This window comes from Podarcis filfolensis (genome assembly GCF_964270895.1).
Source record: "Podarcis filfolensis genome assembly, chromosome: 8".
Taxonomy (NCBI): domain Eukaryota; kingdom Metazoa; phylum Chordata; class Lepidosauria; order Squamata; family Lacertidae; genus Podarcis; species Podarcis filfolensis.
In genome coordinates this window covers 49821661-49839995 of record NC_139611.1, presented here as the reverse complement: position 1 = coordinate 49839995, position 18335 = coordinate 49821661, and the positions used below count along the sequence as shown (strand labels likewise).

Genomic DNA, 18335 nt, shown 5'->3' with positions numbered 1-18335 from the left:
TTTGCTTTCCCAGCTATAATTTCACATCAACAACGTTCATTAAAGTGAAACACTTAGCATGGTTGCTCTCCAAAAGGCACTCAGATAGAAAGGTGATGAATGAAGTCTCCTCCCCTAATCTGCCTTATATATTTTAAGTGCGGGATTTAATTTTAAGCAAGTGGAACAAGTTATAAAAGAACTAAAGAATTAAACATGGAATCACCAAAGAGTTTCATACTATCAGTACTCAAAAAATGTAAGTAGCAAAACTCTTGAGGAGCACATTAGCTACCTCTGCCTTACAGTATGTCCTCTGAGAAACAAATACATACAATAAAAGAAAAAAACACAAGATATATTGTTTAGACTCTAACCTGTATCAAGATCCCCAATCACATAGATACTAGCCCCAATGGGCACAGCTCCATACACAAACGAAGAACTGGCTGGGATGCATAAGTTCTGATCATTCAAGTAGATCCACCTGCAAGAAAAGGCAACCTTTAAAGTATAATTTGTACAGGGCTTTTTGCAACCAAGAGACACACAGATGCCAAAGATATTTGCCTCACAAATTTACTCACCCCAGGCAAAAAAAATGAATGAAAGTCCGTGGATATCTTAAGAATAGGATTTCTAACCTGATGTTGTGTTACACCTCAAGGCCTACCTCCCTACTCATCTAGGTTGGGTCTTGACTGCATACCAGAATCCTTTTCGTGAATAAAGCAGGTGGATGTCAAAATGTCCATACAAGCTGTCTTTTGTACAATTAGTACCTGAAATGTACACTGTTTCCTGTGTCCTGCCCTTGTCAGTGCTCCATTTTTTTAGTGCAAATATTAGCATCTTATCTAACAGGCGTCAACCTTTACATGATGGGAGGCTTCATTACTCAGTGGATTCTGAAGGCCGTAGGCGCAATCTCATCTTCAAATGAAAGGATTTCAGGTGGTATGACAACTCCATCTGAGAGCTGCCACCTGTCAGAGCAGACAATGTTGTGCTAGGCTGACCAGCAACTCAAAATCTAAATATAGGGTTCAAATATTTGAATATTCATTCAAATATTCATTAATTTCTTGCAATGTCTCTAATCCTCACTGTTGAGCCACTCTTCCTCCTCTGCTGTATTCACTCCAGCAAGTTTGCTGGCATGTGTTTAAGAGCACAGAGCTGCTTGAGTAACTTTAAAGATGTGCACGAACAAAAGAGCAGCTTGCAGTCCCAGTACAGGAAGAAAGCAGGGACACAAAAATGGTTGTCTGGCACACAGTTATAACAAGAGAAAAGAGAGAGAGAGGTCGAAAAAACAGTCCATCCTTGTAAAATAGCACCATCTTCTGGTTAACAGATGTAAACAAGTGGAACCACATGTCTAGAAAGATTTATTGAATGCAGACATGCTCCCAGAACAGGAAGATTAACATTACACAATTAGTATGGCACCACTGTTAAGTATTCAGTCTTGCTTATTATTTCAGGCATAACCCACAGAAGCAAGAACTTTGAACCAGTTCTCATGAAAACTATGCAGACGCAGCTTACAGGTCAAGTTAAGATTTAAATGAAAAACCAAACAAGGCTGGCATACACTAATACTTCATAAAAATAAATCTATTATTCTATCTGGGAAAAAATGCCAGGGGTTAGATTTACTCATGCAACAGGGCATATATTTTATTTTTTTTCCCCAAAGGGGAGAGACCATAACTCAGCAATGGAACCCATGTACTGCATGCAGACTGTCCCTGGCTGGAATTTCAGGCTAAATAATATCAGGTTACACTTAGCGTTGGAAAATATATCAGTCTGGCAGCACCTCTATAAACTCTCAATCAGAGCAGACTGCGCTGGGCTAGACTCAGAAAAAGACAGCCTCTACAGGGCACCTCCACATATGCAGGTGCATTACAACTATTCAGTTAAACTGTGAGTGATAAAAAGGTCAACAGCTATTTTAGAGGCTGTAAGATCATGTTAGTGAGCTATCTTAGCAGTTGTTACCTTTTAAATTCATCGTGATAGAATTCTGATTTACACGTCACCATCTCACTGGATTGATTGTCATCACGACTTCTCACTCCACCAAAGACATAGAGTTCTGAAGCAACTCCACAGGCCACAGCCCCAAACCTTAAAAAAAAAAAGATGTAAGAGGAATCTTGGGTGTCCAGGTTACCTCAGAATTCCTGCTCTCTTGACATTAAGCAGAATTTGACAGAGCTACTAACATTTGGAGTGATTTAAAACAAACAAACTATGGCCTAATGTAATGAGATATATGCTATAAAAAAGAGAGACCCCATCACTCGTAAAATAAAAGCAACATGAAGTCAAGGAAAATACAGTGGTACCTCAGGTTACAAACACCTCAGGTTACAAACTTCGCTAACCCGGAAGTAGTACCTCGGGTTACAAACTTTGCCCCAGGTTAAGAACGGAAATTGCACGGCGGCGGCAGCGGGAGGCCCCACTAGCGAAAACGCACCTCAGTTTAAGAACAGTTTTGGGTTAAGAACGGACCTCCGGAACGAATTAAGTTCGTAACCCAAGGTACCACTGTAATACATGCTGTATAGGTGAAGGCATGGAAACCAAAGAGGACAGTATGATCTCAGTATCACACACATGTAAAAGCCACAACATCAGCTACCTGAGCTGACAAGCCTTTCACACTTGCTCGTCACCATTATTTTAATCTTATAAGTTTATTGATTGTTTATAAAAGTGTAACTACAGTGGTACCTCACGTTAAGTACTTAATTCGTTCCAGAGGTCCGTACTTAACCTGAAACTGTTCTTAACCTGAAGAACCACTTTAGCTAATGGGGCCTCCTGCTGCCGCCGCGCCGCCGAGCACAATTTCTGTTCTCATCCTGAAGCAAAGTTCTTAACCTGAAGACTATTTCTGGGTTAGCGGAGTCTGTAACCTGAAGCATATGTAACCTGAAGCGTATGTAACCTGAGGTACCACTGTATTTGTTTCTAAGCTGCCTTGCCATCCCCATTGTTCATCTGTCTATGAATCTCATATCCACTGAAACCTACCATAACTCCTGAGACCTAACAAGTTCCTCCCTTGGTAGCAGCAACTTAAACACTAAGAATTATTTACAAAAATGCAATTCAGTTTTCCAAAAAAGGGAACAATCAACTGCACAAACTAAAGACAGCATCCCAGACAAAATCTACAACCATAACTGCCTATCAATAGACAGTGTTTTGAGTTGCAGCTTACACTCTGAAATCCATTAGTTCTTATGATGTTGCTGTTATGAGAATCTGTATTTTATTACATATTTCTTATTATCATAATTTCTATAATTGTTTTGATTTTCACATTGTATAGCTATCATGTTATGTACTTTCATTTGCATTCCATGTTGTAAACTACTCTGTAGTCTTTTGATGAAGGACAGCATATAAATTTAAATTAATAAAAACATCAACAACAATACTGTGGTCAGTTATGTAGACCATGTAAAGAGGAGGAGCCTTCAGCAATTGGGGAGATGTAACATCTCAGGAAACGATCCTTGCTGCAAGAAATAAGGGTGGTTTATAAACACATATATGTGCCTCTATTTTCACCTGTGGAGAACTGGATGGTATGCAGGATTAAGGCAATGATACGTGTTACTAATAATTTACTAACCTCCTCTCTTTTAGCGGACAGATAGCTGTCCACTGCTGGATTCTTGGGTCGTAACATTCAACGGACTCAAAAAGCTTGCCATACGAACCCCCGCCCATTGCATAGATCTTCTTTTTCATAGCCGCATAGCAACCAATCTTAAAAAAGCAAAATCCAAAGCTATCATGCACCGTTTGTCATTTGGTTAATGTATATGTCAGAGAGTAATAATAAGAAGAAAACAAATAAAGTGAAGCATGAGCCCTTTAAAATCAAAATACTTCGGGGGGGGGGAAGGAGTTCTCTCACACATTAACCAACAGATAATAAGTTTACCGTTCCTAATGCAATTTAAACAGAAAATACAACAGTTGATGAGGTAAGTGTTTTGAGCCATTATCTGGCTCAAGATTGCTCTTCTGGAATTCAACCTTGCTCTGTATCAGCTTGAGATTTAGCCACCTTTCTGAACTTAGGAACACGAGAAAGAAGTGTAGAAATGAGCAGCTCAGAAGCCAACCAACATTAAACCAAATGCAGCAGTTTAGAAACAGTTTGAAAAATAGCATCCTGTTTTTGCTTAGTTCCTACCTTCCTAATCATTGTCAAGTCCGGTTGCTTCGTCCAAGTCCTATTATAAATGTCATAGGACTCCATAGACATGAGTTCCCGTTCTCCATCCTCGCCCCCCAGAACATATAGCACTCCATCAATCTCTACCAAGCCAAAGTTGTGCCGTGCCTATTGGAAATAAGTAGAGTAGCATTTATTAAATTCACTTACAAAAGAAACTGAAGAATTTAACAGAAATAACTATCCTAGCTTTTGTTAACCAACATAAATGGATATCCAAAGATCTGATCAGAACAAAACTGCAGAAATTGGAGTGGGTGGGGGCGACGGCTAATAAAAAGGCAGACTTGCCTCATTCATTGGTGGTAAAGAACTCCATGAATTGGTATCTGGATCATACTTTTCTCCAGAGTTTAAAGTGACTTTATCTTCATCCTGACCTCCAAGTACAAACAGGAACCCTTCTGAAAAACAGACCACAAAATGATTTGGAAATGCAAGTTGCACTGGTGGCACATCTAGCTGGTATTCATGAGAACTAGGAGCCTAGCTGGATCAGACCAGAGGTCTATCACCCACAGATGCCCACAAGCAAGACATAGAAGGCCATAGCCCTCTTCCATGGTTGCTTCCCACCAATAAGTATTCATACTGCCTTGGAACACGGAGGTTCCAGGAAGCCATAATCACAAATGACCATCATGACCTTTTATCAGGTATCCAGAATTAGGGCAGTTACAGGTCCAAATCAGTGTTGATATTTCTTTCTTTTTGCTGCTTAGTCTTTATACCTTATAATATGCGTATTGCAACAGGTGAAAGATGGCTTGATGTTTTATTTATTCTAGAACACTAGTTTGTGGTAACTATATTCCAATGAACATATAAAAATAAAAATGTTAAACTGGGAACAGTTTTATTCTTTCATTTAGGAGATAACACAGAGCAAAATTCCAGTTGTTTTAAAGCAGAACGTTCTTGTAAGAACATGTTTAACAAGTTTCTACTAGATACCAAACGGCATTTCAAAGCTTATAAGAATACTTCAAAGCCATGGGTTTTGATACCAGTTTTAAACTGATTAAATTCTTTCTTACAAAATCTATCGATGCTTGAATATGTGATGCAACACAGAAAGTCTGGAATGGGTGTAGTTTTCCTATTGCCAAGTTTGTCAAATTTTATTTTATTTGTATACAGTATATACTATATGAGGAAGTTCCAAAGAAGTTGATACACATATGTTGTGGCTGTTGCTTTGCCAATGTTATCTTTTGGTGGTGACACTTTGTTTCTCATGGAAAGTTCCCTGAGCTTTGGGGGCAGAGGGGGACAAACGACAGATGCAGGATCTACCAAATATGTCGCCAATCTTGACTCTGAGTCTCCACCCTTTGGTTGTCCTCCAAAATACTTGAGAACCTTCTTAAGTATTTCACAGGTTAATATTCTCCAAGGCTGTGATCAAAGAAGCAAAACAAACAAACAAACAAACAAACAATATTGGTTTTGAAAACAGCTAACACATTGGTAGGCAAACTAAGGCCTGGGGGCCAGATCTGGCCCAGTCGCCTTCTAAATCCAGCCCGCGGACAGTCCAGGAATCAGTGTGTTTTTACATGAGTAGAATGTGTCCTTTTATTTAAAATGCATCCCTGGGTTATTTGTGGAGCCTGCCTGGTGTTTTTACATGAGCAGAATGTGTACAGTGGTGCCCCGCAAGACGAATGCCTCGCAAGACGGAAAACTCGCTAGACGAAAGGGTTTTCCGTTTTTTGAGCTGCTTCGCAAGACGAATTTCCCTATGGGCTTGCTTCGCAAGACGAAAACGTCTTGCAAGTTTGTTTCCTTTTTCTTAACACCGTTAATACAGTTGCAACTTGACTTCGAGGAGCAACTCATAGAACGCAGTGTACATAGTAGCCTTTTTTTGAGGTTTTTAAAGACTTTGGTGATTTTTGAAGCTTTTCCAAAACTTCTTTTGCAGTCATTTGGTAAGTTAAGCTTTTAAAACTTTTTTTGGGGGGTTTGGATTTTGGGTTGGGGTGTTTGGAATTCAAGGACTTGGTGTTGGGGAGGGGTTTGCAAGAATCTGGAGGCTTGTGTGGTTTTTTTCTGCATTTTTATGATTTTTTGTGACCATTGGGGCACTCTGCTGTTTTTTTAAAAAAATTCTGGATTTGAATTTCTGTGTGCTGGGTGGCTGGGGGAACAGTTGGGGAGGGGTTTGCAAGAATCTGGAAGCTTGTTTTTTCCCCCCTGCATTTTTATGATTTTCTGTGCCACTCTGCTGTTTTTTTAAAAAAATTCTGGGTTTGAATTTTGAAATGCTCTTTACAGTATGTGCGACTTTAAAGAGCACTTAATAAACTCTTGTTGTACCAACTTTGGCTTTGTTTGGACTTTTTTTGACCATAGGAACGCATTAATTGATTTTCAATGCATTCATATGGGATTTTGTGCTTCGCAAGACGAAAAATTCGCTAGACGAAAAAATTCGCGGAACGAATTAATTTCGTCTTGTGAGGCACCACTGTACTTTTCTTTAAAATGCATCTCTGGGTTATTTGTGAGGAATAGGAATTTGTTCATTCCCCCCCCCCCCCAAATATAGTCTGGCCCCCACAAGATCCGTGGGACAGTGGATCGGCCCCCTGCTGAAAAAGTTTGCTGACCCCTGAGTTAAGAGATTTAGCCTTGTATTCTCCTACTAAAGAAACAAATAACTTTCCTACCTGCTGAAAGAACACCATGATTTATCCTAGGTGTACTTAAAGGAGCCAGTTCTATCCATAGCTGCCTGTTAGGATCATAAAGAGGGCACATACACCTCATTACTGCTGATGGTTTCCGAGATCTGAACAGGAGAAAAAGGATAAATTAACTCAGCAACCTTGCCCATACAGCAAATCTTGATTAGAACCCAACAATGCAGAGGAGATGGGGTTTCTACTTCAGTGTAGAAGCATCCATTCTGTTTGTATACTTTATACTGACTTTTGTTTGAGACTTAAATCCTTTTTGTGTGTGTGGCAGGAGGGTGGCACAATAGGTTAGGCAAGTCCGGAGAAAGGCTCTAGAGCTCAGTGGTAAAGCACATAGGTTGCACGCAGATGTTGCACGTTCAATCCTTGGCACTTCCAGGCCCAGCTGGGAATGTCCACAGTCAGAAACCCCGGAGAACCACTGTCAGACAATATTGAGCTAGCTGTTACAGCCTGGCATTTCTATTCTGCCAAGCACGTGTGTTTAGACCAGGCTTGTAGAGAGCCACTTGTCTAGTCACTTGCGCTGAGTGACAAATGCCTCTAAGCAACAAGTCACAGAAGCTGCACATTTCCCTTCTCTCTTTTAGGCTACTGTACATACAAGTACAGTGAGCAGGCAGTTTTTGTAGACATGCTTGCAAGGTTATCTGGTACTCCAGCATGGTGAGATATGGGTTATGCAGTATTCCTATAGAAATAAAACATGATTTGTTCCCTCTTGGTGTTTGGAGGAGGTGGTTTTCCACAGGGCTTCACACATTGGTGACTTAGACAATAATTTGTACAAATAAATGAACTCTGAATAAGTCGGTCACCTTCCATGTTTTCCAGTTCACATACCTCTGTCTTTGGCCAGTTTACAAGTTCCTCATGTTGAATGAATGTTATAAACAATTAAATGGTAGTATGTGTAGTATGCATGTCAAAGGCACATAAACCTTTGCTTCAGAAGAAAAATGCCTGTTTCCTTGCACTGGTAACACTGCTAATGGGCAGGATTCAAGGAACAGTGGGCAGAAGGATAATAGCTGCTAGCCCTGTTGTACAAACATTTGCACATTAACTTGCATAAGAGTGCACATGGCACTGTAGGAGGTAGGCTTTAGAGTAGTTTTCATGCTTCCACTTGTGCAAGAGGTGGCACAACAGAAGAAAATATCTGGAATTGGTTTATTTATTTTCCTTGTGCAGCACCTTGGTCCAAACGCAAAACTGCCCTTTTGGTGAACAGAAGAAACCTCCCACAAATGGAACTGCATCTTTGGATACAACCCATAGTTATAAGGCATACAAGAAAAAATAAAGCACAATGTAGTTTTGCAGCTTAATCTCAAATATAACCAACAATAGGACACTTACTCGAGTATCATCCCTCTCCAACCCCCATTCACTTCTGAGATCTGAAATAGCATGCCTGAGCCACTTACACTCTTTCTTCACCACCAACAGTGACAATGCACTCTGAGTATCCTCTGGGTTTAAAAGATGCTAGCATTGCCTCCCCCTGCTGTGGCGGAGTGAGTGGAATGTTGCTACATTCTTTGACAATCTCCCGTACCAGTGGGTCATTCATCATTTGCTCACGCAAGTACGTAGCATCTAGCCCAGATACCCACACAGCTGACATTACATCCTTCATGTGAACCTGAAGAGGCAGAAAGATATTTCAGGCAAACAAACAAGCTGAATCATAAAACAGTCACAGGAGCATATGGCTTTATGGAAAGCTTATTTCTCAGAATTCCTGCTTATACAATACCAGGATATACTGACTTGGAAGAGGAAGCACTGACACGAAAAATGGTACAGCATATGCATTATTTTGGTAATATGGAGGGCTGTCTCTATTTTGCAATTCTGCAGAAGCACATAATATGGCACTAGGTGCACAAATCAGCTTCCTTTAATCTAATTTTTCATTTTAAAACAAGTTCATAGTCCTTATGGCTGAGAAAATAGGCTAGAAAGTGAGTGAAGAATACCTTCCTACATCTCAGAATCTCAAGGGGCAGCTGAATAGTTGGGGCAGGACAGGATCCCACTGTGCAGCAACTTGCTCCTCTCTATGACTAGGCATTGCTAGAATTATACAAATTAGTAAAATGTAGAATGAATTAAGGAAATTAATGTAAACAAAACATGTAAAGTTATTTGGCTAGATTAATCTATATATGCTGCAGAATTCAGCTTTTCTTAGTGCAGAATGTCTGGGTACAGACAGAATGATGCTGGTAACATCAATATGGACCCAAATCCCACAATGCATCGCAATTTGAAGCACCCAAGTACAATGAAGTGCTGATTATTTTTTCTGAAGCAGCATTACGTAACTTCAAATTCTGTACCTTTCTTAACTCAGGGTCATGGGAGATCCATCTAATAACTGCTTCAAAAACATGTCTTTCATTCCCAACATTCAGCTTTTCCAAGGACAGCACTTCTTTTGCTTTCTGAGGACTCAGTTCCAGAAACTCCTCTGTACTGCTAACATCCCGGAAGTGTGTTTCCAGATATTCGGAGGCAAGATAATGAACATGACGCAGACAATAGTGTAGTGCAAAGTCCCGGATTCCAATACAGTTCTCTGCAGCAATGCAACCTTCCAGAAACTCACAGCACAGAGTTTTCAGGTCTGTAAGCAGCAATAAATCAGCAGCCTGCACAACGTCCTGGATGGTGTCTTCACTTAGCTTGATCTGCAAAAGGTTTATTTTGGAGGAGAGGAAATTACAACTAGTTCAGTTTCAAGTATGAAAGTGCAGCACTAGTGTCCATTACTGCAACTAACTGTCTTCCCCCTTCGTAGCTTGGTGGAGTTTTGCCTCTACTTTAGTGAGAAGGTAACAGCACAGCACTGGAGAGGGAAGTAGAAGTGTATGCCGTACTTATGCCATGCGCCTTCTTTCCTCCACCTCCAGTATACTGCCTGTGTCACTTGTCACACATTTACACATTGATCATCTGTGATATAAAGTGACTCCTGGAGTCAGAGGTAGGATGATTTCAGTATAATACTGGAATTTGCTTGCTGCAATATGTGGTGAGAGCCACTTGCTTACATGGCTTTAAGACAGGGCTCAGAAATGTTCGTGGAGGATATGTCTGTCAAAAGACACTAGCCATGACACCTAAACGAAACCTGCAGGTTGATAGGTGGTATACTTTTGCATACTAGTCACGGGGGAAGAAACATGAGAAGGCATTTGCATTCACACCCAGGATTTGGACTTCCTAAAAGCTTCTAGCTAGCCACTACGAGAAACAAGATGTTACACTAGTTGGACCTGTGGTCTCATCCAGCAGTCTTCTTGTGCTTTTACTGTATGTAAGATCATGTTCACAATCTCTCAACTGTTAAAACAAAGCAATGTGCCCTCTTGATAAATAACGTAAGGATCAGACCAGCTTCCACCTCATTTAGCAAACTTTGCAAGAATCTCAGCAAGCAACAGGGATGAGATGGTCCATGGGAAACTGGTCTGCAATCCACTACAAGTCTACTTCAGGAGTATGGAACCTTTGGCCTGTGGACCAAATTAGGCCTGACGATTTGGTTAACAATTTGACCTGCAAGGCTATTTTCCCCAAACAACACCCACCATATTTGACATTAGGTGTGGTGCAGGGAGAGAGGCAGATGCAGAGGAATCACCAGGAGCCTTGAAGTGTCCTCCTAATTGCAAGTGAGGCTTGCTGTCGATGTGGCTGATTGGCAGTGAAAGCAAACTCCATGGGATTGGCTGTGTTATTTGGGATCAGCTGCAATTAGGAACTTTGTAGCACAGATCATCTCTGCCCAAAGCAGGGGTTGTTATTAGCACTGATCTGCTGAATGGAGTTTACAGGAAGCCCCACTGGTATCAGCAAACCCCAAAGCTTGGACTGAAGCTGGCGATATAAAGGAACTCTTTCTGTTAGAGCAGCTCACGCTCAAGCTGCACTTGCATGAGATTTTTTTTTACTTTGACTGGGATCTGACCAGCCACTCAGATAATACGTCCTGCCTCAATCTACTTTCTGCCCATTCTATTCAAAGGGTTTTTTGAAGGTGTAGATTATGACTAGAACTGAAATACAGAGATATGTAGGAATAACCTTGGAAACACAAACCTGACCACTGAAGATGTAGTCCAAAATCTCTTTCATAATATCAACAGATATCCCTTCAAGTTCAATTTTATATGTTGAGCCATCATCCTTTGGAGGATTATAGTTCAACTTTGTTCTGAAATCAGAAAACATAGCTGTTTTTACAAAACGATTAGAACAAGACATAAACAAAGGAAGGTCACATACGAAAATTTCTCAGCTTTCAGAATAGGTTTTTCAATTACATATGAACACACACTATTAAACAGAGGTACTAAGAAAAGGAGAAAAAGCAGCTGTTTAAGTCTGTAGTATCACTTAATGGTATCAGCCTGTGGATGTTTAGTGCACAGTATAAAATTCTTTCATGCCAGCTGTTAAATATAGGAAGTTAACTCTGTTTTCTTAAGAGGAATTTTGATTAACACATTATTTCTTATTTGCTATGCATACACTCCCCAAATCTGCTCAGTTCACAGCACAGGATTTGTACAGAATTATTTCAAGTGATAAAAAGATAAAGTTTTCCAAATCCAATCAGATATAAACCTAAGGTTGCAAAACAATTCACACATTTCCTGGGAAACAACGTTCATTAAATCTGCTACAGTGGAAATGACCACACATTAATCTGGATGCCTAAGGGAGACCACACTTTGCCAGCCACAATGAAAGGCTTGGAATAGGGAAAGGCATAAGTTGTACTGGAGCAGATATAAGGGACAGCCAGAACAAGAATATAACATACTTAGCAATGCCTGCATTGAATAGTCTTGATATATGCTATAATGAGAAATTATTATCCATCCATTAGGGCCATGTGAAGCCTTAGGACTGTGAGCTGCTGGCTGCAACTGGGGGGAGGGGCATTGTGAATCAGTTGGTCCTTAATTTGATCCAGCAAATCAATGCTCATTCCCACATGTCCTTTTTGATCTGGAGACAATGCCATTCATTCACACGTTTTATTACATTCATATCTCATCTCTCTTCCATGGAACTCAAGGTGCACATGTGTTGTCTCACTATGTGGTAGGATAGGCTGAGAGGCAGTGACTGGATCAAGGTCACGCAGTGAGCTTCAAGGCTGAGTGGCGGTTACAACCCCAGTCTCCCAGGTTTCAGTCCAATACTGTCTCTCAGTCATATTGCAAGTTCTATCTTATCACAATGTGTAATCTCAGACAGCTAATGGCAGGGCCTTTGAGGTTTTATGCCAACAGGCCTCAGCAGTAACGAAGTAATCATCTCTGCCTGAAGAGGCCCATCTAAGCCCATTCTCAATGAGCTTTCAACGGCAACTGAAAACAGCTCACGAAAACAAAATGGGAAGGAGAAAAAAAAAATACTCAGCAGGAAGAGTTTTCCCCTAATTTATTCCCATTTCATTTCTTTTAGGAGTAAAACTGACTTGAAGGTTTCCAGATTTAAACAATAGGCTAGGTTGCCTACTGGCCAGTAGATCAACTCACAAGTAAATGACCTGCATTCCATTTCAAGCAGAAAGCTTATAGAGGGCATGGTCACAAAGTTAAACCTGTGCAATCATTTTGCTGAATGTTTAACAAATCCTACTCATCATCAAAATGACCTTTGTTTAATATTTAACCTTCAGTGTATGTATATAACACAAAGTGGGATTTGCATAACACAGAGCTACAGGTGGTCTGTGAAGTGTCTTTAGGCATCTCTCTCTTTAGCTATCTCTCTGTGTGTATGCATATAGGAAGAATAAGCTATATACTTCTGAAATTACATCTCCTCATTAAGGAAAGATCAGCTACCAGGCAGGATATCAAAACACAAAGTAAAAATGTTAGTAATATCAGATATACAAATCTATTACAAATCACTCAAGTAAACACTGACTGACTCAGCAGAATGCAATTGCTTAAGGTTGAACAAAAGAATGGTATCTTTTTCAGTAAACACATTACACAGGCATAAATAGGACCTGGAATGAAGATCTCATGCCTATATTCAAAGGCAGTATTAGCCACTTTTGGAAACACTTCAGGGTCTGTTTAGGTGTTGTAATTTAAAGAGAAGTCTCGGTCTGATTTGCGTCTCAGGCACACATACACCCAACTCCTTTACCACAGGGAAGAGGTAATTAACAATCCTGCTCTGTATCACGTGTTATCTTACTAATGACAAAGTTCAGGGCCCAACTACACTTGATGACAGAAGATACACGGCTTTAAATGACAACCTGCCTCAATTATATGTAAAACAATGGGCAGGTATGGAATCGAAACCACAAAAGGAACACAAAGATTGAGGTGCTAAGCTTTCTCTACTTATGCCACTTTTACCTCGCCTTCCATCTACTGTCCAAGGTCTCCCCCCCCCCCAGCTAAGAATACAGGAAATTATTCAAGTCTGAAGAAAATCACCTTGAGGGGGCTGAAGGAGGGGCGTGAATAGCACTCTGTGCCAATGTTAGCCTTTTGCACTTTATATCTCACCCCCTCAGTTATTATGGGGGCAGATCCACATAAACACACACAGATCCAAAGCCACCAGGTGCCCTTTGCTGCAAGTCAATGTAAATGACTGCAGATTTCTCTACTGCTGAAGTCTATATGGGTAGCTTTTGGTATCAACTGACGGCGCCAAGACACGGTTAGGTTAACTTATTTCTATGAAGATTTGTGATCTGCCAGAAAACATCCCCATGTTAGTCCTAATGAAGTATTGCTTAATTGTATTATATAAAAGATGACAAGCCATCATTATTGTTTTTATACCTGTAATGCTTCCTTGCTGTAAATTCTGCCTTTGGCTCATGAAAATGTTTCATGGAGTATTATATTCCACATCAACATGATGCAGCACTTTAAGGTTAAACCCCTTCCCCATAAAGATTTGTTCAACAAATTAACAAGGGTTTCTGTCTCCCCTCACCTTCTGTTCCAGGTCACACCCTAGCCTTTTGGCAGTGCACATTAAAGATATCAACTTTCACCACACCCTGCTCTGAGTGGCAATTTTCCAAAAAATTTGCTTACGTACTTGTTTTCAGGTGCTCTGTACATGATGAGCAACCTCAGAACTCAAAGGAAATAAAAATAAATCCTTGCAGCATCTCTGTATAAAAACCAGCGTACTTGTCTCTGCACTCAGCTGGTGAGGCCTTCCTGGCAGTGCCATGTGTTCAGTATGGTGTCACCAGAATTATGGAATTTATCTTTTTTCTCTCCCCACTTGGCCCTTTCCAAGCTGAATTATTGTTTTAGTTTGCAGCTGATAACATCTATGATGGATTTTTATTATGTTTTGTCATTCTGCTTCATTATTGATTACCGTATATTTTATGTATTTTTGTATACTCTTGTTCATTGCTTAGATAGTTTATACTAAACAGCTTACAAATTCTTAAAATAAGGAATAAAAAAATTGGTTTTCAACTGGTGAAAAGTCAGCTTTTTAATCTTTCAGAATTTGTGAAGTCAAATAAGGTACTGTATTATAAAGTTTGCAATTTGTAGCATTTAATAGGCCAAAGGCAAGCTAATGATGACATAGCTGGTCATGTCTTAATATCTCAATTACAATGTTGCAAAACTAAGAGCTGGCACTGCCTGGACTAGTAGCAGAGTTTAGCAACATAGCCTTTAAAAAAAATGTTTGTATTAAAGGATTTCCATAGTTAACAAGGGTACATGCAATGTTTCTGTTTTCAATTCACAGAGTCCTTTCTACAGGTCAGTTACAGTTAGTGTGAGACACTGCTGTCATACACATTGTGAGGTTGTGGGGGGAAATAATCGGAGGGGGGAGAAAAAAGGAGGGGATAAACATTCATTCTTTTGCTTAGTATACGTGCAGTTTTTGTGTCAGCATTGTGAAGATAGGTCCTTCATTTGTCTGTTTGTTTCTTTGAAGGCGGTGCGAGAGACTGGAGAATCCACAGCTTAGTTGGTTGCATTTAGTCAATTGCAGTGGGTTTTGTTTGTTTGAGCTATACCAGGGTGAGAAGGCTGATTACCGAAGAATTGATACTTTTGAATTATGGTGCTGGAGGAGACTCTTGAGAGTCCCATGGACTGAAAGAAGATCAAACCTATCCATTCTTAAGGAAATCAGTCCTGAGTGCTCACTGGAAGGACAGATCCTGAAACTGAGGCTCCAATACTTACTAAACGACTAAACAACAACAACAACAACAACAACAACAACAACAACAACAACAACATACCAGGGTGAAGGCATCCTCTTTTGTTTGTCCCCTGGTTAGCTTCAATTTGTTGGTTAGCTTTCCTAGTAGGGTTGTTTCCCATACAATTTGGTACCAGTGGCCCATGTTTACTCCTAACAGGTCCCTCCAGTGTCTAGTTATGACACTCCTAGCTGCTGAGAGTAAGTGGCTTATGAGCTCTTTGTCATCTGAGTGTGCATTGTTGTCTTGGAAAATGTTTAAAAGGGCAGTTCTGGAGTTGCTTCTAGTACCTGCTTTGTTATTTTACAGGTTTCTTGAAGGACTGATGTTCCAAAGGGTTGAATTTGGAGGCATTCCCACCACATGTGGAGGTATGTGCCTGTGGTGGTACAATCTCTCTAGCATTTAGTTGAAGTTCCTAGGTGTATCAGTGCCAGATTCTGAGATATTAGGTACTATTTATAAATAAGTTTCAAACTCAGTTCCCTTCTTTTGGATGAGATGGACTTAAAAGGGTAGTTTAGACCACAGTTTGGGTAGGGTTTATTTCATAACCTATAGGATGCTCCCATTGGTCTTTGATTGTGTTGAGGAGCTTTGTAGAATCTTGAAGTAGTTTTTTGTACATTGTGGACACCATTCACTTGCTGTGTCCCTCTGCTATCAGGAGGAGTTTTTCAAAGGTGGTGAGAGGTCTAGTGCCTGCTGCTTTGATTGCTGGGCTATTTAAGGAGGTGTGTAGTTGGTGCTGGTTCAACCAGGGTTTTTGGGTATCCCCTAGTTTATCTTGTACTTCTTGTGCTGGTATGGGTTTGTCATTTCTGTAGAAGTCTGTTAGGCGGTGTAAGCCATTGGCTTGCCATGTTTTTGTTGGGAGGCTTATGGTGGAATAGTGGGTGGTGGATAGGCCTGGACAATGTATCAATACATTGTCCAGGACCAGTTTGAGGGCCAGAGTATGATGCCAACTTCACCTGGCAGCATATCATGGGTGAGACTTGCTTGCGCCTTACCTTCCTCCACCTGCTTCCTACCTCTGCAAATTGGGTGCTGGCGGCAGAGAGAACTGCAGGGGTTTCACCCAGCGCCCCATGGGGCCGGGGCAATCCTCGGTTGTTCCACCCTCCATGTGCTGGGCGCTGGCAGTGGAGGGAGGAGGCTGCCAAACTGAACAGGTATGGTCAGCACCCCACATGAATGTCCACCCTGCAACATTCATCTAACCCCAGAATCCTCTGCCATGGAGCCCCCTGCATATTGCAGACACTCAAGGTATGAATTTGGAAAGCCTGTTGTGTTCACAGCATGAAAATATGGTTATAGCAAATTAGGATAAGAGCAACAGAGAATTTCAATCAAGGCCACGGGGTACATTCAGTGCAGCTAATGCACTTTCAATGTCATAAGAAAATGGGACTAGGAATTCTGCACAATTAAATGCACAACAAACACAAGACCTGCTTTTCTAGCAGGACAGGATAAAACAAGAGAGATCAGCTACCACCTTCCTAAACTGACATTCCTTCAATTTGTATGCTATAATTTCAGGGTCCACCCTGGACATTTTTCACAACTGAAACTGTATATATCACATGCAGGTCTCCCTTTCTGAACACAATGAAATTCCCAGGAAATCATTCATTAGGCGAGTGTTCACATAACGAGCTGACAATTTCCATTATTTCCAGTGGGAACATTTCTAATCCGTTATTTGTCCAATCTCCCCCTCTTTCATGATTTCTTTCTGAAATGGCTGCTGCTGACCAGCAAGGAACAAAAGTTTATGTTCAAAAGTAATCTTGAACAAATGTTCTTAGCTATATCACACCAACTTTTAAAGGATAAATATGGGGAGATATGTTTATCTTTCAGATATTAATGCAAATTTGGATAACTAGCTCAAATAAAAAGGGTCTGTCTTCGTTAAACAAACCGCTACACAAAACCTCTGATCTATTAAGTTTTTTTTAAAATAATCATGCTATTTGGGGGGTTTAAACTACAACAGCCTACAAATAACATTAAAAAACCAAAATACAACCTAGTATGCCAAGATGTAACAGAAATGGTAATTCCACACATAAAGGCAGAAGGGAATGTGCTAACCCATGTTGCCTAACACTTCCATTAGCCAAAAACACTCAAAGTAACAGCACGACTACCATTATTACTCACCCAGTTATGTTCTTACATAATCTCCAGAACTGAATTTAAATCTCACTCAGTCATTAAAATTAAGAGCCAAGTGATGCACACCACCAAATTTATGCAATGACTAAGGAGCTTTAGTCATCTGTCTTCTCACAAGCTTCAATAAAAACCAATCAAAATGCTATAAAAATCAGACAATGCCAAGTAGAAAGAAGAAAGAAGTCTGAGACAGAATAGGCAGGCCCACACCCTCTTTCAGCCACAGCAGATAGCAACAACTTTAGATCTATTTCTGGTTCTTTTATTTTAGTAGTTTTTAACCAAGTCTTCTAGGAAGACATTTGTACATCAGAAATAACAAGTTTACAGAATAATTACTCAAGAATCATTTGAGCCTTTTGGGCTAATAACAGGACAAAAACATTACAATAAGATGTAGAAATATTAAAACTATATTTTAAGTATCAAGCACCTGTAAAAAGGCTATTTTAGGATCTTGGCAATAGGAATTTCACTAAATATTTCCCTGACCCTGCAAACAGCAGCATTGTTAACCGTGACACTTGTGTCTTGAATGTAATCACAGTGTATATGTGAACCTGATCTGGAAGAAGTAGAGAGATGCTAAAATTGTTATCACCTCTTTGCAGAACAATGCAGTTAGCAAGTGGTTATCTGCAAATTATAAGTTACCACTTGGGCAATGATCATGAAGTAATTAATGGATATCATTTTTAACACACATGCTCTGTATAAATGCTAGTTGTTTAATTATTCAGTCCTTGAAAACATCAGAATTTAGAATTGTAATCCAAACAGTCTCACGACAAATCAGTGGGAACCCGTGTTACTCTGCTCTACAGACCCACACCTAACAGAAATAGGCCAAGTAAAAAGAAAAGAAAAAAAACTGAAAGTCACCCACCCACCCCTCAGACAAGGCTCTCTATGGATATGCTAATATGCCAACTCA

The 18335-nt window shown here is 40.2% G+C and overlaps 1 protein-coding gene across 1 annotated transcript in view; it reads right to left on the bottom strand.

Moving 5' to 3' along the window:
- GAN (gigaxonin) overlaps positions 1 to 18335 on the bottom strand; it is a 42344-nt gene that overhangs the window by 14523 nt on the left and 9486 nt on the right. The window contains exons 2-10 of the mRNA XM_083629823.1: positions 11071 to 11185; positions 9306 to 9656; positions 8388 to 8605; positions 6928 to 7049; positions 4544 to 4656; positions 4211 to 4360; positions 3641 to 3777; positions 1990 to 2118; positions 357 to 466 (exon numbers count right to left, since the gene is read on the bottom strand). Of these exons, the coding sequence (XP_083485949.1) occupies positions 357 to 466; positions 1990 to 2118; positions 3641 to 3777; positions 4211 to 4360; positions 4544 to 4656; positions 6928 to 7049; positions 8388 to 8605; positions 9306 to 9656; positions 11071 to 11185 (1445 nt within the window). The remainder of the gene's footprint in view (positions 1 to 356; positions 467 to 1989; positions 2119 to 3640; positions 3778 to 4210; positions 4361 to 4543; positions 4657 to 6927; positions 7050 to 8387; positions 8606 to 9305; positions 9657 to 11070; positions 11186 to 18335) is intronic.